Source organism: Biomphalaria glabrata, chromosome 9, assembly GCF_947242115.1.
Source record: "Biomphalaria glabrata chromosome 9, xgBioGlab47.1, whole genome shotgun sequence".
NCBI lineage: Eukaryota > Metazoa > Mollusca > Gastropoda > Planorbidae > Biomphalaria > Biomphalaria glabrata.
This window is the reverse complement of record NC_074719.1, coordinates 40587742-40612014: the sequence shown is the minus strand read 5'-3', so window position 1 is coordinate 40612014 and position 24273 is coordinate 40587742. Positions and strand designations below refer to the sequence as shown.

The following is a 24273-nucleotide window of genomic DNA, read 5'->3' as shown; positions in this document are numbered from 1 at the left end:
AAATACTTAAGATAAATTAATAATTTTTACACACAAATATCATACATGACAAGTATTAAAAACGCATGAAGGGAAATATTGTTATCTTTTATTGTCTTTTTTTAATGATTTTTTTAGTGTTGCAACCATGAAAAATACATAAATATTTCATAATTCTAAACTTTGAAACGCTAAAACAAAAAAACTACTTCAAATATCAAAAAGTTTCTGCATGCGTTTGTAGATATCTATGTACAGAATAAGTATGCCAAGTATGAAGTATGTAGCTCAAGTAGTTTCAGAGCCTTAGCGTTTGGCAGATAGAGATATAATACAAAAACAAAAAAAGGAGAAAATGCAAAAAAACAAAATAAAATTTCAATTACAAAAATTTTGTCAGGAAAATACCAGATAACAGGTATGTAATTTATAGGTTGGTATAATAACTATCTGAAAACATTAAAAAAATATCAATATTTAGTAAAGGGCATATTCTAAATTTCATATAAATATAGCAACCAATTGGTAAAATAAAACGCAAATTGTACACAATTGTATTACAGAGTAATATTTCAAACAAAAAATCTACTTATTGAGATATCAAAAAGTTTTTGCATGCATTTGTAGATATCTATGTACAGAAAAAGTATGCCAAATATGAAGTATGTAGCTCAAGTAGTTTCAGAGCCTTAGCGTTTGGCAGATAGAGGTATAATACAAAAACAAAAAAAAGAAGAAAATGAAAAAAAAAAAAAAAAAAATTTCAATTACAAAAATTTTGTCAGGAAAATACTAGATAACATGCATGTAATTTATAGGTTAGTATAATAAGTATCTGAAAACATAATAAAAATAGCTATATTTAGTAAAGAGCATATTCTAAATTTCATATAAGTATAGCAACTAATTGGGATAATAAAACGTAAATTGTACGCAATTGTATTACAGAGTAGTATTTCAAACAAAAATCCAACTTACGCAAATATCAAAAAGTTTTTGCATGCACATGTAGATATATATGTACAGAATAATTATGCCAAATATCAAATAAGTTCCAAAAGTAGTTTCAGAGCCTTAGCGTTTGGCAGATAGAGATATATACAAAAATACAAAAAAAGAAAGAAAAAAAATTCAATTACAAAAATTTATTCAGAAAATCACTGAATAGCAAATATATGTTATTTACACTTTAGTATAGCAGCTTTTAAAAATAGCTATTTAGTATATTCCATCCAGATTACATTATAAAATAATATATTATATACCGGGTATAACATTTAGCAACCATAAAGAAAAAAAAACTTGATAAGAATGTAGGATGTACCGGTGTGCAATCTAAAAACCCAAACAATTTGCAACAATAAATATTAAATACTAAAGAAAAGAGCTTGCTTGAAGTTCACAGAAGATTAAAATGAAAAAATGTCATATATATAACAATGTCAAATAAGAAAAAAGCGCTAACTCAAAATCTGAAACTCATGATAACTGTTCAGTAGTTCTGTTATATCTCTACTATTCATCTAGGGAGTTCTTTAGATAGCATATATATAATTGTCAGTTTAGATAAAACTTGCTAACATTTTCTCTTGAATTAAGGTATCATAATATATTTGAAAAAGTTTGTTGATCTATATTATTTACATAAACATAATCAGATGGTGTTGTTTAAATTTTGCTACAAATTAGTTATTACATTTTTGTTTCAAATAATTAAAACAGCAACTAAACTGTCAATATGCTCTAACAATAATGAACAAAAACAAAAAAAATTATATAATACAAAAAAATATTGACAGTAGTATTGCTAATGAGCACCAGCACCATATACATTCCCATCTTTGGCCAATTCCTCTCTGACTTTTTCAAACCGTGTTAAAGAAACAGTCTTTCTTCTTTTTCTATAATCCTCTTGGCTAGTAGTGTCAGACTGAATAATTCTTTTATCATTGACCTTTTTTAAATTATTTAATGTTACATAAGAAACATCAATATGCATCTTATTCATCACGTTAATTAATTCATTGGCGCCAGCATTAAATATTGACACAGCTCTAGCAACACTGCCTTTCACTCTGCCAAGTCCCATGAAACTTGTTTTAGGACATCTCGTCCAAATCATAGCATTAAGGCTTTCGTTGTTGTTTTGAGTACCACCATGAGCCATTCGTTGAAGCAAGGACTCATCTGACATTCTTCGATAAATTGGAATTAGCTTGTGAGCCACCTCTAGAGACAAAAATGTTGATGCCTTATGATTAGAGTGGCTGTCAGGGTCTTGTCCCAACGAAATCGCTTGTTGGTACCAGCACCAACTATTTTCTCCTAATGGACATTGTCGATGATGGTGTTCAGTATCTGTAGACATGGAGTGGTATAATCCTGCCCAAACAGCATTCCTCATTTTGGACACATCTGGAATATTGTCTATTATAGCACCACGATAAAAATTTTGCAAACTGTCACATTTTTTTTCTGTTAACCTGCCAACTCCTCTGCCACCAAGATGGCTTTCTTTGGCAAGTTTTCGAAGCGCTGTCCCCATACGTTTATGGGCATGATTGATACAGTCAAGTTTAGTAACAGCTTTATCAGCATATGGCTTAGACTCAAGCACAGCTTTAAAAGCAGAAGAATCTCCATCACTCAGCATCTCCACATATCTAAAATTATATTTTGCCACAGAACGATTCCACAGAATTACAGCACTGTCCTGTTCCATAGACTTGCTGGATTTGTGGTGATTAGTACAGCAATCATGCTGTTCTTTCCAAACTGCGAGGTCAGTTGCGTTCATGCTCTCAGCTTTCTGTATGTGGCATGCATGGCAGTACTTAGATCTAATATCGAAGTCGACAACAAGACCTGTTAGTAAATCGATGCAGACACCTACACCATAAAGCGATGTAAAGCCTCGCTTTTGCCAGGTCCCATCATAACTGACTGAAATGTCAATCAAAGGGTTTTCTCCTTGTTCAATGGCTTCCCTAATGTCATCATCCGTCTCTGCATAAGCTTGACGTATGGCGTTGGCTGTGCGGTAGAGCATGTCTTCCCCAGATTCCACTTCACAGTCTGAAGAAAAAAACAAAAAACATTAATTAAATTGATTTATAAATATATATATATAATATATATAAACTTTAAAAAAAAAAAAAGATTTAGATCTCTAGAGAGCCTACATTGGCTACATCATAGTGATCATACTACATGTATTTTTTATCAAAAGTTAGAACTTTGTAAAGATTGACTAGATTCTAGATCTATAGTTACTAGGTCTAGATCTATAATTTTTATATGGTAAAGATTAAAATTTTTAAAGAAATAATTCTAATAGTAGATTATTGTGTAATTTAACATACCTGTGATTTTATTATCATGGTCTTTAAAGGCTCTCTGGCTGATTCCAGAAATTCCTAGGACGCTGCTAAATGTCTGCAGCGAAGTGAAACCCTTTCCTATCTCATGGCTGTATAAAACCATCTTGGTGTTTATTTCAAATGCAACATTTGAACAGTTACTTTTTTGTATTCTTGGAGATGAAAACTTTGATTTAGTATATCCACAACTACTAGATCTACAACATAACTTCAACTTTGATGCGAACCCCATGTTTTCATCTTTTATAACTCTAATAGTCAAACTTGACTGAAAACAATTAGGGCATAATGCATCCGACATCAAATCAGTAAGCTGATTAGTATTAGCAATAGTCCATAATTGCTCTGTTTCTTGTAGATCTAGATCACTTGGAACATCAGTATTTATTGAAAGACGGTCTAATTTCGATCTGGATGCACCACGTTGTCCTTCTGATGCCGGATCTAAACTAGACCTAGACCTAGAGGAATTTCCACGCAGCTTGTCAGATAGCATAACATTTCTGGCTTTATTGAGCTTCTCTAGCATTCTTCGTCCCTTTGGTCGAGGCATTTTAATGTAAAAGATATTTTCTTTGATGTTTACAAATACCAAACAACTGAAACTGTCTTGTGCAAGGCTTTCATTGACTTTCACTACAAGAATGTGTTTACGCTGTCGGCCATTTTGAAACGCCTTTTCCGGATGAAACGGCACATTCTGATTAGTCGATTTTTTCCGAGTTTTGCCGATGTGCCATATAAGGAAGTTTCCGTAGATTATATAGCTCGGAAAAATACGAATTACAAAAAAACATATAAATCCATTAGTTTGAACCCCAGATAAACATATAAATCGGATCGTGACCTTTCTTTTGATGTATCATGGTCCTAGCTTTGTTAGATTGGTAATATCGTATCCAAGGTGTAAACATTGATAAATTTCGATAATTTGTAAATAATCACCAAAAGGTGTACATGTTCAAAGTCAAAATACACATATTTACAAACATTTTTATGCTAAAATATAATATGATTCATATAAAAAAAAGGTTAAATTTTCAAAATCTGAAAGAAAAAAAAATCGAAAAAAAAATTAAAAATTCGTCATTTTCCGACTCGTATGTCCCCTTAAGTTTAGTGTTGACTAAGGTAGATCTGGTTCTGTGTTCAGCTAGTATGTATTTAGTAATTATTAGGATAAATAGCCAGAGCAATTTCATGATGACTGTTGTTGATTTTAGTTTTTAAAGGGGTCTAGTCTAAATCTAGTTTAAGGTTTACAATGCCTAATTTATGTCTAAATCTAAATTGAAAGCTAATTTACAATGACAATTAAATCAAATGAAATGGTTTATTAAATTCAAAATACACAAAAGGTTTTTATTATACAGACACACATATGTCTACCTACCCACATACACATTATATCGATTGAACTAATGGGGAAGAGGGCAAACTTTAGGATACTAATTTACTGAATGATTTTTAGTTATTTTTTGCATGACTTAGATGCATGACTTATGGTACGTAATCATCTTCTTTTTTGAAGTAACGTCCATATTATAAAAGATAAGAAGAAGATAGGATGGATGCGTTTAGATTAATTACTGGTTTTGTTTTTTGACCTTGAATTTAGGCAGAATCTGAAGTAGCAAACTTTGCCACACTACATGCATGAAAAAATGACATGATGTCCAATCTTTGGCCATTTCATTCCATATACCCTTGTTGATGTCTGCAGTCCCAAGATGTCTGTCTGTGTATATATATATATATATATATTGCCAGTATTTCTCAAAACATTAAGCTTATGCACTACATGCACCATTGAAATATTATTTTGTTTTTGTGCCTTTATCTTGTGTCAAATGTTTCATTGGTATTCCTTTAATGTGCACATCAATGATTTGTATTTAACGTTTCTCATTGACCTTATGATTAATCTCTGGCATATGTTTTATGCTATTGCAAATAAAATAGAAACTTAAAATCCAAATCGGCATGGATTTGTGAAATAGCAGAAGTTTAAAAAGAAAACTCGTTTTGGAGACTGTGATAGTAAGTTTTAAGTGGCCGGTAGTGCAGTCTGTGTCCTGTGTATGAAATGACCAGTTGACCTTCATCGTACATGGTTGAATGAACAGCTTGGAAAGTGTGTAAGTCAGGACTGTGTGTAAAAGTGGGTCAGATTCACAACAAGATGCTGGAATGAAGAGACGAACAAGAGACGAATAAAATCAATGTGTTATTTGAGACTCTTGTTACGTTAGTGTATCTATTACAGAGACAACGCAGAACTTGATAAGATTAATTTAAAGTTTTAGTGACAGAGCAAAGTAAACACGAGATTCAGTGTCTAACAGTTATGTGGGCGTGAAGATGTCAGCACTATTGCTAAGCACTTACCTAAACAAATTCATCCATTAGAGCCAAGAAACATCCTAAAATCTTCAAACTCGAGGCTATCAATTACCAACTTAACATACTACTACTCAACTACCTCCTTCCATAAAGTACCATATAAAGTACCTTTTTCTTTTCAGCTTTGGATGTATTGAACTAGATATTGACTTCAATATAAACAGTAATGATTTATCCAAGGTGGATAGTATGTACAGTGATGGAGTCACATTGAATGGATCTAAATTTACCACACAATTCTGCAGCTCAGGTAAGGCAACATTTCATGTAGATCTCATGCTTTTCTTACTATTGCTTATAATTTTATCTTGGTACTGTGAGTAAGTATTATGATATTACCATATGGGAATTACAAATAACAAAATATTCAAAGATAACAAAAGTTACCAAACTAATTGAGTTTTTAAAATTGTTACTATCTATTTCTCTTCATACACTTCATACGCATTTCAAGAACTAATAAGCTAAAAAATTCTTATATCTGATTTCTTCTTTAAAAATTTAAGACAATAAAAAAGAGTTTGAACAGAATGGTCATTGGAAAACTGCCTGATTGTGTGGTGTATGCTCAGGACTGTCATCTTGATGGTCCTTAGTTTGAACCCTACCAGCTGCCATCTTATGCTTTCCTGGGGGAGTTTTGGACTAGGAGGTAATCATCTTCAAATCTGAAGGATCTTACACTTTCCTGACGGAGGTTCGGACTAGGATGTAATCATCTTCAAATCTAAAGAATCTTACACTTTCCTGAGGGAGTTTTGGACTAGGATGTCATCATCTTCAAATCTAAAGAATCTTACACTTTCCTGATGGAGTTTTGGACTAGGATGTAATCATCTTCAAATCTAAAGAACCTTTCACATACCTGAGGGAATTTTGGACTAGGATGTAATCATCTTCAAATCTAAAGAATCTTACACTTTCCTGAGGGAGGTTTGGACTAGGATGTAATCATCTTCAATCTAAAGAATCTTACACTTTCCTGAGGGAGGTTTGGACTAGGATGTAATCATCTTCAAATCTAAAGAATCTTACACTTTCCTGAGGGAGGTTTGGACTAGGATGTAATCATCTTCAAATCTAAAGAATCTTACACTTTCCTGAGGGAGGTTTGGACTAGGATGTAATCATCTTCAAATCTAAAGAATCTTACACATACCTGAGGGAATTTTGGACAAGGATGTAATCATCTTCAAATCTAAAGAATCTTACACTTTCCTGAGGGAGGTTTGGACTAGGATGTTATCATCTTCAAATCTAAAGAATCTTACATTTTCCTGATGGAGTTTTCGACTAGGATGTAATCATCTTCATATCTAAAGAATCTTACACTTTCCTGATGGAGTTTTGGACTAGGATGTAATCATCTTCAAATCTAAAGAATCTTACACTTTCCTGAGGGAGGTTTGGACTAGGATGTAATCATCTTCAATCTAAAGAATCTTACACTTTCCTGAGGGAGGTTTGGACTAGGATGTAATCATCTTCAAATCTAAAGAATCTTACACTTTCCTGAGGGTGGTTTGGACTAGGATGTAATCATCTTCAAATCTAAAGAATCTTACACTTTCCTGATGGAGTTTTCGACTAGGATGTAATCATCTTCATATCTAAAGAATCTTACACTTTCCTGATGGAGTTTTGGACTAGGATGTAATCATCTTCAAATCTAAAGAATCTTACACTTTCCTGAGGGAGGTTTGGACTAGGATGTAATCATCTTCAATCTAAAGAATCTTACACTTTCCTGAGGGAGGTTTGGACCAGGATGTAATCATCTTCAAATCTAAAGAATCTTACACTTTCCTGAGGGAGGTTTGGACTAGGATGTAATCATCTTCAAATCTAAAGAATCTTACATTTTCCTAAAGGAGGTTTGCACTAGGATGTAATCATCTTCAAATCTAAAGAATCTTACACATACCTGAGGGAATTTTGGACTAGGATGTAATCATCTTCAAATCTAAAGAATCTTACACTTTCCTGAGGGAGGTTTGGACTAGGATGTCATCATCTTCAAATCTAAAGAATCTTACACTTTCCTGAGGGAGTTTTCGACTAGAATGTAATCATCTTCAAATCTAAAGATTCTTACACTTTCCTGAGGGAGGTTTGGACTAGGATGTAATCATCTTCAAATCTAAAGAATCTTACACTTTCCTGAGGGAGGTTTGGACTAGGATGTCATCATCTTCAAATCTAAAGAATCTTACACTTTCCTGATGGAGTTTTGGACTAGGATGTAATCATCTTCAAATCTAAAGAATCTTACACTTTCCTGAGGGAGGTTTGGACTAGGATGTAATCATCTTCAAATTTGAAGGATCTTACGCTTTCCTGAGGAAATTTTGGACTAGGATTTCATCATCTTCAAATCTGAAGGATCTTATGCTTTCCTGAGGGAATTTGGACTAGGATGTCATCATCTTCAAATCTAAAAAATCTTACGCTTTCCTGATTGAGATTTTGACTAGGTTGTAATCATCTTCAAATCTAAAGAATCTTACACTTTCCTGAGGGAGTTTTCAACTAGGATGTAATCATCTTCATATCTAAAGAATCTTACACTTTCCTGATGGAGTTTTGGACTAGGATGTCATCATCTTCAAATCTAAAGAATCTTACACTTTCCTGAGGGAGGTTTGGACTAGGATGTCATCATCTTCAAATCTAAAGAATCTTACACTTTCCTGAGTCAGTTTTCGACTAGGATGTAATCATCTTCATATCTAAAGAATCTTACACTTTCCTGATGGAGTTTTGGACTAGGATGTCATCATCTTCAAATTTGAAGGATCTTACGCTTTCCTGAGGAAATTTTGGACTAGGATTTCATCATCTTCAAATCTGAAGGATCTTATGCTTTCCTGAGGGAATTTGGACTAGGATGTAATGATCTTCAAATCTAAAAAATCTTACACTTTCCTGATTGAGATTTTGACTAGGTTGTAATCATCTTCAAATCTAAAGAATCTTACACTTTTTTGAGGGAGTTTTCGACTAGGATGTAATCATCTTCATATCTAAAGAATCTTACACTTTCCTGATGGAGTTTTGGACTAGGATGTCATCATCTTCAAATCTAAAGATTCTTACACTTTCCTGAGGAAGGTTTGGACTAGGATGTCATCATCTTCAAATCTAAAGAATCTTACACTTTCCTGAGGGAGATTTGGACTAGGATGTAATCATCTTCAAATGTAAAGAATCTTACACTTTCCTGAGGGAGGTTTGGACTAGGATGTAATCATCTTCAAATCTAAAGAATCTTACACTTTCCTGAGGGAGGTTTGGACTAGGATGTAATCATCTTCAAATCTAAAGAATCTTACACTTTCCTGATGGAGTTTTGGACTAGGATGTAATCATCTTCAAATCTAAAGAATCTTACCCTTTCCTGAGGGAGGTTTGGACTAGGATGTAATCATCTTCAAATCTAAAGAATCTTACGCTTTCCTGATTGAGATTTTGACTAGGTTGTAATCATCTTCAAATCTAAAGAATCTTACACTTTCCTGAGGGAGTTTTCGACTAGGATGTAATCATCTTCATATCTAAAGAATCTTACACTTTCCTGATGGAGTTTTGGACTAGGATGTCATCATCTTCAAATCTAAAGAATCTTACACTTTCCTGAGGGAGGTTTGGACTAGGATGTCATCATCTTCAAATCTAAAGAATCTTACACTTTCCTGAGGGAGATTTCGACAAGGATGTAATCATCTTCATATCTAAACAATCTTACACTTTCCTGATGGAGTTTTGGACTAGGATGTCATCATCTTCAAATCTAAAGAATCTTACACTTTCCTGAGGGAGGTTTGGACTAGGATGTCATCATCTTCATATCTAAAGAATCTTACAATTTCCTGAGGGAGGTTTGGACTAGGATGTCATCATCTTCATATCTAAAGGAACTTCTGAAACCTGAGATACAAACAAAAAGACTGCATGAGATATCAGATTGAAAAGAAGATGCAGCCATATTTGTGCAGATATTGGCAGATTTGATCTGTAGTACACTCTTTAGGATACTTTATTGATATTTAAGTATGAAGTAAAACTTCCAAACACTTTGGTTGAAATCTTAGCTGTGGAAAATCTTGTTCTCTCTAGATTGGTGGTTTCTTTTGTTATTTTAGCTCTTGTGATTATGTTTTTTAACAGCACTCTATAAATTGAATTATTATTATTATTATTATTAATATTTAGTTTTATATGTAATTTTTTTCACTTCCTTGAATTAGATACATTTTTTCAAGCCTTTTTTTTTATTATTTTAACACTGATTTCTTTTTTTTTTTTTTCTTCATTTTCTTGTTTTCACTGTGCAATGTTAAAGAAAAAAAAAATTAAATCAACTTTTTTCTTTCATTTCAGTTGTTTACCATAGCAAATTTATGTGGAACATCACATTTGAATATTTATACACAAATGTGGGAATGCTTGACAGAACAAGTATTGAATTGCAGGTTTGTTTGAAATTTGGAATCTAAAGTCTAATTAATTAAGGGCTTGGTTCCCAAACTAACAGCTAGATTATGTGGCTGCACCAAAGCTGAGCTTTTACAGAATATTGGACTTTCTTCATTTCCAGCCTGATACCAGTGTAGCATTGTTGCCTGCATATTCAAAAGTATACTTTAGTTCCTACATTTATATAAATATGTATTAAGTGGATGTTGTTTAATTAATGTCTGTTATGGTATTCATGCACTTAGATGTATTAATTTTAATATATTTATACTATGTTATAAATTCATTGATTTAAAATAAATTATTGCTTTAAAATATATGCATATGCACTAAATGTCTATTAATTCAAGACAATCAATATTAATGAGTAGTAGAAATAGGTAGAGTGGAGTAGTCAATATACATGCACATACTTAGTATTTAAGAAATGAAGCTTTGCATTATTAATGTTCATGTGCATTATATACATGCTGTGTGTTTTCATGTTGCTATGGCTGTCATGATTTAGACTACTGTAGACACATATTTTTTAGTTTGTTTGTCTTGACCTTGGTGTGTTAATGTTAGATCCATTAACTGACATTGACAATCAAATATATATATTTAATACAATGTTAAAAAAAAATCAAAACAGTTGAATTTGGGAATGAGGCAGTATAATATACCTGGCTATAACATTTCAAGAATTGTTGGATTTGCTCCTGCAACTAGCGACCAAGCCAGAGTCAAGCGTCAGTAAGTACATGAAACTTATTTTATGTAGAATTTAAGTTGTCATTAAAGATTTTAAAAAAATCACTTGCAAGAAAAAGGCAACCATAATCCACAAGTAATATAATTTTTTAAATATATATATATATGTATATATGAAAAAAAATCCATAAAAAACTTAATGTTAAATTTGAAATTTTCCTTACCTAGTTTTTTATTTTTTTATTTTTGTTTTGACCAGTACTGAAAATCTTTATAACTTTGTTGTTTAAGTACTCACTATAACCTGATATTACAAATGTAGCTCAAAAATTAAAGACACCCTTAAGAGCTCCTTCAAGGAGTGGGATATTGACATTCACAGCTGGGAAGCAGTAGCTCTCAATAGCTCCTCATGGCATGAAGCTGTGAGTGTTGGAGTCACGAGATATAAAGCAATGAGAGTGGTCAGGGATAAATAGTGCCTAACCAACAAAAAGCTTAGGGAAGAAGCAGGCCTATCTGTAAATGACCACACCTACTTATGCCACGTATGCGGCTGTTTTTTCAAAGAGAGAATTGGACTTTACTGTCATCTTTGAGTTCATAGGATATGAAAAATTTGCTCATCTTTGATAATAAAGGAGGGGTTATTTTAACTCAAAGGGTTGAAATTGCTTTCTTCTTTTTCATCAAGATAGAATACATTTAAATATATAGTATACTTTCTTTGAGGAATAAATAAATAAAAAATGTATTTGTGAGGGAACTGCAGTGGTGGACTGATAGGGTTAATGTTTGTTCAACCTTCTGAAATACTTGACTTGGCAAATCACACAGGTCAACAACTGTCGATGGACAAGGGACAGTACTGCTAGTACATGCAAATATGACCCATTTTATGATTGAAAGCCTTCAGGGACAAAAGATGGTGTTTAAAAGAGCAGTTGAGTCCAGGACAGTAAGGCAGTAGGGACAGTGCGGTGCAATGTGAGTCCTCGAAAATGTAGCTGTACTAATCCAGGAGTAGACAGAGGGACTAGTTGGAACAGTTGTTGTCAAGTTCTTGAGTTAGATGTGTTGTATTGTTGAGCAGTGTTTACAGAAGGCCTGGTAGAGAAGATCCTAACAATATTATGACTGTTATTTCTGTTACCTCTAGATACAAAACAATTATAACTGGTTGGTCTCCCTTTCTAGCTAAGACTCTTCATTCTGAATAATGAATGGTACATAGAAAATCAGAGCCCTAACTTTATTGTACCTTTCCCCTGGTTTACTTACACCTTATGTCAAGAATTAATCTACCCTACATTTATTATGGCACCTCCAGAACCAGTGGCACTGTGTGTATGATTGAGAGCCTGTTCACATCTGAAGTCCCTGTGAGTAGACTCTATGAGGTCAGACAAGAGTTGCTGAAGAAAAAGACTCTGAGTGAGATGACAATACTCAATATTACATTTGGTTATGGAGGTTAGTACACTAGTATTACTTCAATACAAATTGCTGAGCCTAAAAATAGCATTTTTGGCATCTTTTGTTAAGTTATTAGTTTTACAAACTTGAGAATGCCACTAATGATTAGCATAAGCGGAACCATAATCTTCAAATACAAAAACAAAATTTAATTAAATACTCAGAAAGACTCAAAGATAAAGGCACATTCCATATACTAGGACAAAATTTCTACAAGTGCTCTTTCTTCCCAAGCGCAATTAGAGCATGGGATGGGTTGCCTGAGATAGCCAGGAAAACCAGTGACTTGGCAGAATTTAGGTCATTGGTTAATATGCATGACTAAATGCATGACGCATAGGACGTAATCATCTTCTTTTTTGAAGTAATGTCTGTATTACATAAGATAGATAAGCTATTTTCTTTACATCCATTTTAATTTAAATTATATATAAGAAATAGGTTAAAGGGTATGGATTCTTTATGATTCAAAAGTGTTTGAAAAAATAACAAAGAACTAAATGAATTATTTATATGGTTTTCACACTTTAGACTAGTAGTTTTACTATCTTCTGACTCACGAGACACATGATATCTGTCTGTTTGTCTGTCCAGTAAAAAGTTTGTGCACATTATTTCTCCCACATCCAATCTCGGATCAAGCTGAAATTTCGCACTATTATTTTTTTTAGCCTGGCAACACAAGAATCAACCAAAAACAAATTAACCAATTAGTTATTTAATATTTGGTAATTATTTTGTTTGATATCTCAAACAAGGGTAAGAATTTTGTGCTTGACTGAATTGGTGGTATAAGCTGAATTTAAAATCATCATCTGAGTCTTAGTGATTACAACATGAAAAGTAGGACGAGACTATAGAAATAATAGAAAACTATACAATCTTCCATGTTCATAGGCTCTCCACTAGCAGATTGGTTATTTTGTTGGCTTGAGAAGGCTTGAGCCATGAGTTTCAATTCAGGTTTTCCCCCTTTTTAAAAAAATTTTATAAATGCTTTTTTATTGTTAGTCTAGATCTAGTTATTTTACTTACATTAGAAATGAACTATATTATCATCAACTACCCATTCAGGCCCTAAAATTATGCTTATAATCAGGCTTAACATTATTTGGTGCTTTTCAAACTTTGAATAAAATAATTGCAACTTACCAACTCTTATCATAACAATCACCACATAAAAAAAAAAAAGTATCAATATATAAAACTTTATACACATAAGCTATATAGTTCTTAGTAACAAATTAAGTCACTTGCAAGTACCAAACTAATTTTGGTATCTAAATAGTGTATAATTTCCATTCTCAGGTGGATGCCCTACTGAGAATTGTTTCAATATGTCCTTCTGTGTCAGCACTGCTGATGGATTCAAGAAATGTGCTTGTCCTGATATGTATTTTGGCAAGACGTGTTCAGATAAAAGTAAGTAGCTTAAATTTGTGATGTAAAATACAGCTGACGGGTGAGTTTCAACCTTATAATTATAAATAAACTAGACTTGTATAGAGTCATTTACCCACTACTTTGCTAGACATTATCTTATTAAATTGGAAGCCAAAGCTGCTGGCCAGAATTTAACAGTCCACAGCAGCGCTTGCAAAACTTAAAACAATATGAAAAGACAAAGGCATAGCCCTCGACACTAAAATCAGACTGATGCTCTCCCTGGCTTATATGCTTGCGAATCTAGGACACTGACTCCAGAACTAGAGCAATGGAATTGAGATGCCACAGAAAGATCCTAAGTATCACATACAAAGATCTTAGAGACAGGATTAATAAAGCAATTGGACCCCTCCATGACCTGCTAACTATTTAAAAAAAAAACATAAACTAAAACTCTATGGCCATGTTACAAGGTCCATCTTTCAGGGAACAGTATCAGGAAAAAAGAAGAAGAGGCCAACAGAGAAAGCGATGAGAAGACAATATAAAAGAATGGACAGGCCTATTATTGAAAGAGACTCTATCTAGGGCAAAAGACATGGAAGATTGAAGAAAGGCAGTCAATTATTCATTGACATTTATATTGTTCTCTTTCATGGTTTTCATAAGTAAGATCTTCCTTCATGGTAAAGATGAACAGTCTCTCTTTCTATGAACTTGAAAACTGGGATCTCCTCAAGCCAATTACCCTCCTCCACACATGGGGAGGTTGAGTCTTTTATAGGTGTGATTGGCAACACAATTGCAGACTCTTTGGCCCACCATGGAGAGCAAATTCCACCCACTGAACAGGCTGTAAGCTTTCATCAAGCCCTGGCTCAAATACAAAAAACAGAAATGGAAAAGTGGTTTGAGTGCTGAGTCAAGTCCTAAAAAGCCTGTGGCGTCTGGGAGTGCATGAGGCGCTCTGACCGCACTTCCCCATGGTGGTGGCTGTCCGGGCCTGAGCAAGCTATTATAGCACAGTGCAGGACAGGCCATTGTCCTGTTGGCTCATATTTCTTGCGGCTATGGCCAAATTTTGATTCACGGTGCCCCCGCTGTGGCTCATATTCTGTTTGACTGCCCCAGACTTGCTGATCTCCATCTCGACAGGTCTGGAAAGCCCAAAATTCTCGACCTGTATGGCGACATTTATGCACTACGCAAGACAGCAGGGTTTCTGTCCAGGGCTTTTGCAAGAGAGGATTTGAGCCTCTCAAGCCCTCACTTAAATGGAGTTTGATGATGATGATGACAGTATTACCTGCTTTTGCTACAAATGTTTTGGCTGATCTTTTCTCCTTGCTGGTAGGTGTTCTCTTTGTTTCATTGCTAGAGATAAGCTACCCAATGCATACTTCAGTGGCACTTGTAAAACATTGGTGGTGGGACTCAGGTTTGATCTAGCATACACAATTAATGTGTTAATACCAGTGTCTTTCACAGATTTTATGATGCATTGTTTTATAATGGCATGGTTTAGTGATCTTTTTTTTATATTACTGCAACTAGCATACACAGTATTTACAATGTTGTTCATATCAATAACTTTCCGGGAGTCTATCTTATAATGTAATACTAATTGTAAGCTTCTATATTTATGTATTGTTTTATTGCTATTTTACTTTTCAATCATCTGCCTGTCAGACAAGGATGTAGGCCTGCATTGTATTTATAATACCTGACAAGTATCAACAAAAGTTTTGGAAAGGTTGAAATCTTGAAGTTTTAATTTAAATTTGTGGTTTTAGAAGTAAAACATATTTTAAAGTAAAATAACATATGAATTTTTCGTTTCAGATACAAGTGTCATATGTTCTAATGAGGTAGGATTTTATGTGTCATTTATAAAGTAAAATATAAATTAATTTAAGGGAATAAGTTCTGTTTTTAAATATTTATTGGCTCAAAGTATAGCTTATATTCACCATTTTGAAAAGCATAGTTTAGCCATGATTTGTGTGTTCTTAGCTGAAATGATTTAGTATTTATCATAAATAGCCTAATAAATCTATTGGACCACTAGTTTTGTTTATTATTTCATTCTTTATATTTTATAGTGCCCCATTAAAAACTTTATTATCGATGTAACTATAGCTTATTGCTCTAATATTAAAACTGGCTGTTTACAATGTAACCAAAGTGTCATGATCTGTACATGTTTGTGACTGAAATACAATATTTGTGTTGCAGACTGTCTGCAAGTCTGATGAGAAATGTTATAGAACTATCACCTGTTTAGGGGACAACTGTAAAGACAAAAAAACTGTATGTATAGGTAAGTGCTTTTAATCCAAGTTTGTTCAAGAAATTTGCCTCTCTCATTCTATCCCCTTAAATTTGTGTTCAAATGGCCATTTTTTTGTGTTTTTTTATAATTTTTTTTTATCTTCAAAGCTGGTTAGTTTTTAGGGAGTTGTTTTAGACATGGTCATTTTTTAGGGTTCAAAACAGAAGACTTTGCCACTTCCCTGTTATTTTTGTTGAGTGAATTTTTTAAAAATTAAAATTTTGGTATAAGAATAGGATAATTCAGCTGCCTAGCTGATGCCTTTATGGCTTGACTCTTTTTTTTTTAGTGACAGACTGATAAGAATGCAACATTTGCAAAGATATCCGCCATCATCTAGTATTGTTAGAACTGAATCTAAATAAGTTTGAATCTTTGTGCTAAAATAGTGTTGGAATCAACCATAATATGTAACATAAGAATAGCAGCATTAGAAAAGGACTATAATTGTGAGAAAATTGCAAAAAAAAAAATATGGTGAAACAAGTCAAATCATGGACTTCAGAAATGGGGAGCCCCATCCAAGACTGGAAACAGGATCTCTGGGAAATGTAAAAAAAACAAAGACTAACTCCAGCCAGAGCTCTAACAGTTCTGTCATTGGTTGACTTTATTTTGCTCACCATATAATGCTGCTATTATAATTTACATATTTGTTAGAGAATCAAATAATAAATAATGTTATTGGAAGCTATATGCATACCTAATGTCACATATTTCTATATCATTTCTCTCTCTATATATAAAGTTTGTCCATCCTGGTTCAATGTTGACCACTTTTGTCATCCAGGGGACTGAGGGCTCAGGTGGCTCGTGAGATATATATGAGCCTGGATTATTTGGCTGCACGCTGGGCAGGTTATATCTGGAACATTGGAAAGGGGGGGGGGGGTGACTAAGGGACTTGAACTGAGAATTTCGATTAGCAATCTTAGGATTACACAAGTTTTAAATGATTGATAATATAGTGGTGTGTCTTGTTAAAGAATCTTTTGAATTGTAACCCAAATGTACTTCTTTCATATTTTTAAAAATCAACTTTTTAGTGCCTGCTAGTATTTTGATCCTAATTGTAAGGAAGTATTTTTTCGAGCAATGTTGTGACCCATAGTTTGTTTTGAACTGAAAATAATGTCTTTGAAGAATACAAGTCAATACATTATGTAAAGTTTTTAATACTGAGATACAAACATTTAGAAAACAATTTTAAATTTGTAAATGGAATTTTCAATAATACTTACAGCAGTTGAGCCTGTAGGGCTGTTATTTCTAAATCACTAATAGTCTGATGTTCATACCAGTCATCCATTCATTTTATATGTTAATATATTGGGTATTAATTTTGTTTTATTTTACACTTAAACATTTTTGTTTTAGTCATTTGTTTATTTTAATTAAAAGTTACTAAACATGTGTTTTTTTTTTAAGGTTTTTGATTTTTAAGCTTTGACTGCTTTTTGTTTCAGCCAAGAATAAAAACTTAGCCTGTGATAACCAGACTTGTGCCTCTGGCCCTTGTGACCCATGCAATGGTAAAGGAGTCTGCTATAACCGAGTGGCAGATAGAGGTAAATGTCTTCAGACATTCTTACATATGGAAGCTGAAATGTGGCTGACGTAACAGAGGTGCCATATGGAAACGCTTTAAAGACCAGCTTAGGGGCATAACTTCTCTAACTGACATAGGAGACCGTAGCATATGGCTTCAGAATGAGACAGCTGGGGGTCACTTTCAAAGACAGTGGGATACAAATGTTGTCACGCATTCCTCATTAATCTCTGGACTCAAGCCTTATTATTATATGGAAGTTTATATTCAAAACATGTATTATGAGAACTTCCTTTTTTTTGGCATTCAGAAGTCAATATTGTTACAAAGTATGTTGGTTATAATGAGTTCTAGCTCACAAGCGGCAATGTTCCCTGTCATCTTTCTTCTCAACAGATGTCAGACTTTTGGTAGAACTAGGTGGACCTAGAAAAGTTCTCAAAGCTGAATATTAAATTTGTAGTATTTCCCTGGACATTTGGTTTAGTCTTTGAGTCGCACACATTATAATTTTCTGTTTTTATTTAAAACAACTTCTGAAACTATTATAATCAGAAATGGTATTTTAAATGACTTAAATCTACAATAAAATATGCAAATATTCTGATTTCTTTTATAATGTACTTTCAAACTTGTATTTATTTCATATTTCTGTTATATTTCAGTAATTTTGTTTGTGTGTTATGACTAAAATGCCATATAAAGTAAAGTACTCTTTTCAGACCACGTGATTTATAGGCAGATGATATAAATTTATTTTTTTCTGTGGCCCACAATTAACAAAACCTATAAAGCAAAATTATAGCGTCAAAAATATCCAGATTACACAATCTTTCAAAAGATTTACATAAGCTTTTTTTTTGTTTGTTCAATAACATGTCACAACACACTCATTTCTTTAATGCATCCTGTCATTTTTTCTGAAGGTTAGGTGGGCTAACCATTATTAAAAATGTAAATAAATAAGTAAATAATAAATAATTACTCTCCAGGAAATGATCTTTTTTCTGCTGGTCGTGTGAGTTACTATTGTGAATGTAACTCTGGCTTTGGTGGTGACTCTTGTGAAGTGAACCGTAAGTAACTTGTCTACCATTTAAAGATTAGAAATATTCTGTTGTTTTTTTTAGTATTTATATTATTGTTGATTTGAATAGAAAAAAAAAAAGATAAAAATTATAAAGTTAGATTTATGCATGGATAGTTTACAGTAAACAATTCTACTCTCATTTAGTATGATCTGCAATTTGGTCTACTAGAGTCTAGTAAAAAGCCATGTATATTTTAAATTTCTAAACAATGGATGGATATCTGACTATCAATAGTCAATGGCAATTGTTAATATCAAAGCCTAAACATCAACTAGGCCTTTTCCATAATCAAAGGTTTTTAGCAAAACATTTCTCAACTACTATTTACTATTGTCAATGGATGTCTGCTATCTATGAGAGATAGACTGACTTTTAAAATACCTAAATTGATCTAAAGAAATACTCAGAAAGACACAAAGATAGAGGCACATTTCTTATTCCATATGCTAGAAAAATTCGTACAAGTGCTCCTTCTTTCCTAGTGCCATTAGAGAATGGAATGGGTTACTTGTATCAGCCAGGAAAACCAACAACTTAGCAGAGTTTTAGTCATTAATTACCATGATGGACACATGAAATGAGTAGGATTTAATTATCTTCTTTTTTTCAAAATAACTTCTCTAATCTATAAGATAAGATCTATTGTGATCCATACTTTGTACTTAGCTGTATGTATTACTGGATCAAGAGAAAGTAGTTCATTTCTGGACATTATCTGATTGGCTTGATACAGAACAGTTTCAAAAATAGTAATTGGAATTTTTATTTTGAACTTTGCATTGTTTTCTCTTCTTCATTGTTCAGAAACAATCTGCCAGAAATTTCAAGATGTCTGCAAGCCCACAGCATGTCTGGGTGACCTGGAGAATGGTCAAATCTGTCAATGTCCAGATCTTTATGGAGGATTATTCTGTAACAAGCTTGGTATGTTTTATTGATATATTTCATGCACAAATACACTTATCAATTTATTGTAATGTTGAAATAGTATGTAAGTGATTATTAATATCAGATAATTATTTTTTTTTTTAATGTTTCCTTTATTACATGTATATATACTACAGTATAATACATTGTAAGCATTGTCATAATTACTTTGGTTCCCTCAATACTTTTTCATTTCATTACAAAAGATTGAATAGCTTAATTCATATGTAAAAAACAATGCATCTGTCTGACAGCTCGTACTCCTTGTGAGAAATGGAAGGCCTTCTATGAGGATGTGCAGAGCATTCAATCAGGCAATCCAGCTTTGAACATTACCAATGAACAGAAGAGTATTTTGATGAGCTTTAAAGTTAGTTTGAACGACACAGTCTGCTCTATGGATGTCTGTAATGTGAGAGCTGTTATTCTTTTAATGAAACTTTTCATAACTCAAATAAATATTCATTGGCGTTTCTCAAACTGTGGGGGGCCTTCCTCTAGGGGGGGTGCAATGTCCTGTTGGGGGGAGGGGGGCTGACATCCTAACAAGAGGGGATGGTGAAGTCAGTCATTTACTTTTTAATAGACTTAATTTTGACACTGGTGGTTATTTACCTTTCCAACTATTTTAACTTTTACCTTGTTGACATGTACTCTACTTACTATAAGAAAAAAAGTGCATTATAGATTGAAAGAGAATGAATTGCTGATGCTCGGAACAAAGGCAAATGCTTTCAGGGCTCTCACAACTTCTCCCTTGCTGGTTTGATTGTTAAACTAGACTACACTTAATAACCATAAATAATGCCAATACTATAATGCCTGATTCATCAGTCAATTTATTTACACATTCTCACAGTAGGAGGTTACACACAACACGTGATATGAACTTTCTTACCAAGGGGAATAACTCTAGATACTATTACAAACACATACACATAAACACAATGTCAATAGGATGGGAACCTCTAATATTTTTTCATGATAGATTTTCGCCCTTAAAAAACAATTTTAAAAAGACTAAACTGACAAGCTTTAATGAATGAAATGCTCATTAAAGTTACATTTACATTATTTAAATTTGGAGTCCAAATATATTGTGTTATAATTTTAAGTCCTTATGTTTCTTATTGTGTTATAATTTGAAGTCTTACTTCTTATAGTGTTATAATTTCAAGTCTTTATGTTTCTTTTCTTTTTCTTCACATTACTAAAACCCCTATGGAGTTTACTCTGGGAGCTTACATAGCTCCCTAGAGCCTCAGTTTGCTAAGTGAGGCGTAAAAGAGATTTTTTTAAGTTTAGAGGGGGGCACCAGTTGCAAAAATAACAGTTATTTGTGCTAAATCATAAGACATAAGTCTTTACCAAAATGCTCAAACCTGTGAGATACTTTCCAAACATGAAATACTCATTAAATAAAAGATTAAAGAAATACCATCAGGTTAAAAAAATATCTAATCTTTCTGTTAGTAGTATCTCATCTCCAAACATTTCTTTTTTTTTTTTTCCCATAAGGAAATCATGTAGGTTTAGCTATTTTTTATCTTGGATATTTTATTGCAGTTCACATTGAGAGGGAAACATGATGGTTGAGTGTTAAAGCTCTTGGCTTCCCGGATTCAAATCCTGGTTAAGACTTAGATTTTTTAATTTCAGATTCTTTAGAGCGCCTCTGTGTCCATCCAGCTCTTATGGGTACCTGACATTGGGGTTGGGGAAAAGTAGAGGGTATTGGTTATTGTGCTGGCTACACAACACCCATTTTAACCGTTGAACACAGAAACACATGATCTTTACATCGTCTTCCCTCTAGATCTCCAGGCTTACTACTTTTACTTTCATATTGAGAGACACGAGTTTATGGTGCATATCATATACATTACCTTCAGCTTTACTCTGTTCTGTCCTCAGTAGTGGAAGTAATTTTAGCATGGCTTAGTTTTCAGCAATTATAGAACTATACAAAAGTACAAGGATGCTACACATGACATGTTTTAACTTTTTAAAAGAACTTTTTTCTGAAAGATGCCTTTCCAAAACACACACACATTTATTAAAGACACTCTTCACTCATTAAATATATGTTAATGAGATCTGGACGAAGTGGTCATCTCCTCTCCTTTAAGGCTAAAACAAAGATTTAAAAACTCCTTTCTACTTTCAGTCAGGGTGTTGTAAGGTCACTTGATGTCACCAAGAAGTCCATAGAAACTTAATTCATGAAGCACTGGTTCTGTGTGAGTGTGTGGGTTTCATGTGTGAATGTTGTTCATGTTTGCACCTATATTTAACTCTTTTATAATAGAGTTATGCTGAGGTGGGCAATAGTACTCAAACAGAATTCCTATTTACTTGGACCAATACAATGATCTTATATTATTATTATCTTTTTTTTATATTATTCTTTGTAAGATAAGATTAGGTCTGAGTTGGAAATGTTTGTTTCTGGATGTTTTCAGAAAGAGTTGCCTCACTTTATCACTAGTTTTTCATTGGAAATATTTAGAATTCGTTTAGGATTGTCAAAGCTTAGGATAAAAAATTATTCATTTTCATTTTTTTTCTCTTTTTTGAATTTAAACATTCAACTAAAAGAGAGTACATTGGTAAGAATAGCCACAAAAATATATCCTTTCTTTGTGCCTGTTGTACTATCATTGTATTGTGCCTGTACAGGGAGTGCTGTGTCAGGCAGGTGAGAAGTGTGTAGCTGAGAATGTCACATGCAGCACTGGAATGTGTAACCTTGGAGTGTGTAAAGCAAGTAAGTCATACTCATGACAATGTTTCTGGTAAATTTACTCCTTTGTTTGAAGGTTTTCATAAGGTTATCCATTTTGCCCACATAATTCCTAATATACTATTAATAACTTTTACATATTTTGCAGCAATACTTCTTTTGAAGACGAAGCTATTAAATTTGTTTTCCTTTTTTTTTTCCTCCAATGATAATTTTCTTTTGGGCTTAGAAAAATCTGTTACTTTTGAATTAAGTATCATCACAAGTCTAGTTCAAGATATTAACTAAGTCATTGATTTTTTATGTTTGTCTTACATGAAAAGGTAAAAACTATTGGTACATTGTTTATTTTAATGTAGCCATGAAACCTGGTGTCTGTCCAAGGCCTGACATAAGTTCCTTCAACAAGCTCTTGTCCAATGGTTTAGCGGCGTGTTCTCCTGGGGACTGCTTCGATGACTCAGATTGCGATGGGGAAGAAAAATGTTGTGGGCTCTGTGGAAGCAAGTGTGTGAAGCCAGCAGGTCTGTCAGACAATACAAATTCTGTTTTTAAAGAGTTGATGTGGTAGAAGAAATAATTAAACTGCCATTTTTATCTATATAAAGAACAGAACAAATAACTTTGCTTATTAACAAAATTATGGTCATGTTTTTTATTAGATTTAATAGAGTTTTGTATTTATGCTTAGAGATGGTTTATGTATTCTCTCTAGTTTTGTCACTTTCTGTCATTTTCAACATATAAGCTATTTCTTTGTTAAATGCCTCTTGAAATGCTTCTCTTGCAATTCTATTAGACTTTGATGACATGACCACAAAAATTAAATCTATGTTAATGTATATATATCTCCCAGCAACAAGCGCATGTGCTGATGATTTGGCAGCTGCATCAGACTTGAAGGAGTTAGTCAGCAGGAGCAAACTGGCAATCAGAAATGTTAAACAGGACAGTGATGCTTACAAAGTCATCATGAGACTGGCTAATATTAGCAGCTTGTGGATTCCTAAGTGTAAAAATAAAGAGTTGTATGAAGCTTTACAGGTATAAACATTTATGTTCTTATTTACTTTTTTTTTAGTTGTGCGTGTCCAGGTTTGGCCTTGTGCATATTGACAACTTTGCCTATTGATGAGGTAGTCTTGCCTGTTACTTTGCAAGCCCTGGCTTCAACTGCAAAAACAAATTTGGTCAAAGAGAGAGAGAGAGAGAAAGAGCTCAGTATACTAACAAAATTTAACAAGTGTAGTGCTAAATTTCTTTCCAGCATATTAACGAAATTGAACAAGTAGAGGGCTATATTTCTGCCATCTTATCTTATATCAAGTCACCAATTCTCATAGATAGATTGAAACATTTGGTAATTTTTGCTATTGAGCGTGATCTATGTAGGAAATAAAATTTGTATGATATACTGTATGACTTCGCTACACGCAAGGCTCTGTACGTAGTATAGAATGAATAAAATGCAAAGACGAATTTATTTTCTAATACAAACTCTTAATTTTCACTTATTATCCATATCCCTACCCAAACTGGGCCCCTCAAAATCCGTTTCGCATAGGATCCCACAACGGTTGATTCCGCCCTGCTATTTAGTGACGGATGAATACAGAGTAGATTACTTGTTCTTCTTCCTCCTCTTTTTTTTTTGCCGCTAAAACTATGTGGGGTAGAAATAAAAAAGAGTGATTTTTCCATGACTTAGTGGTCACAACGGTTAAGTCCGGCCCTGCTATTTTGTGACGGTTGAATACTACTTGTTCTCCCCCCCCCCCTCTTTTTTTTCCATAGGCTAACTCTAGTCTGACTTGTAGAAATATAAGAGTGATCTTTCC

At 33.3% G+C, this 24273-nt stretch overlaps 2 protein-coding genes across 3 annotated transcripts in view; one reads left to right on the top strand and one right to left on the bottom strand.

Annotated features, from left to right (window-relative positions):
- LOC106062499 (uncharacterized) overlaps positions 1–24273 on the top strand; it is a 134914-nt gene that overhangs the window by 69511 nt on the left and 41130 nt on the right. For both annotated transcript variants that reach the window (XM_056041893.1, XM_056041894.1), the window contains 14 exons: positions 5885–6012; positions 10143–10234; positions 10873–10973; positions 12262–12404; positions 13716–13829; positions 15636–15661; positions 16029–16113; positions 17592–17693; positions 18667–18750; positions 19570–19689; positions 19947–20104; positions 22372–22459; positions 22795–22959; positions 23292–23479. In XM_056041893.1, the coding sequence (XP_055897868.1) occupies positions 5885–6012; positions 10143–10234; positions 10873–10973; positions 12262–12404; positions 13716–13829; positions 15636–15661; positions 16029–16113; positions 17592–17693; positions 18667–18750; positions 19570–19689; positions 19947–20104; positions 22372–22459; positions 22795–22959; positions 23292–23479 (1594 nt within the window). The remainder of the gene's footprint in view (positions 1–5884; positions 6013–10142; positions 10235–10872; positions 10974–12261; positions 12405–13715; positions 13830–15635; positions 15662–16028; positions 16114–17591; positions 17694–18666; positions 18751–19569; positions 19690–19946; positions 20105–22371; positions 22460–22794; positions 22960–23291; positions 23480–24273) is intronic.
- On the bottom strand, positions 72–4701 carry LOC129928272 (uncharacterized). Its single transcript, XM_056041895.1, has 2 exons — positions 3342–4701; positions 72–3054 (listed from the first exon to the last, which is right to left on the bottom strand). Exons 1-2 carry the CDS (start codon positions 3910–3912, stop codon positions 1787–1789), a joined length of 1839 nt encoding a protein of 612 aa, XP_055897870.1. The 5' UTR covers positions 3913–4701; the 3' UTR covers positions 72–1786.

Excerpts from the sequence above, each read along its gene's own strand:
- LOC129928272 (XM_056041895.1), bottom strand. The coding sequence starts at position 3,912 with ATGCCTCGACCAAAGGGACGAAGAATGCTAGAGAAGCTCAATAAAGCC. Across the intron at positions 3,055-3,341 it reads CCATGATAATAAAATCACAG|ACTGTGAAGTGGAATCTGGG; the intron begins GTATGTTAAATT and ends TTTTTTCTTCAG.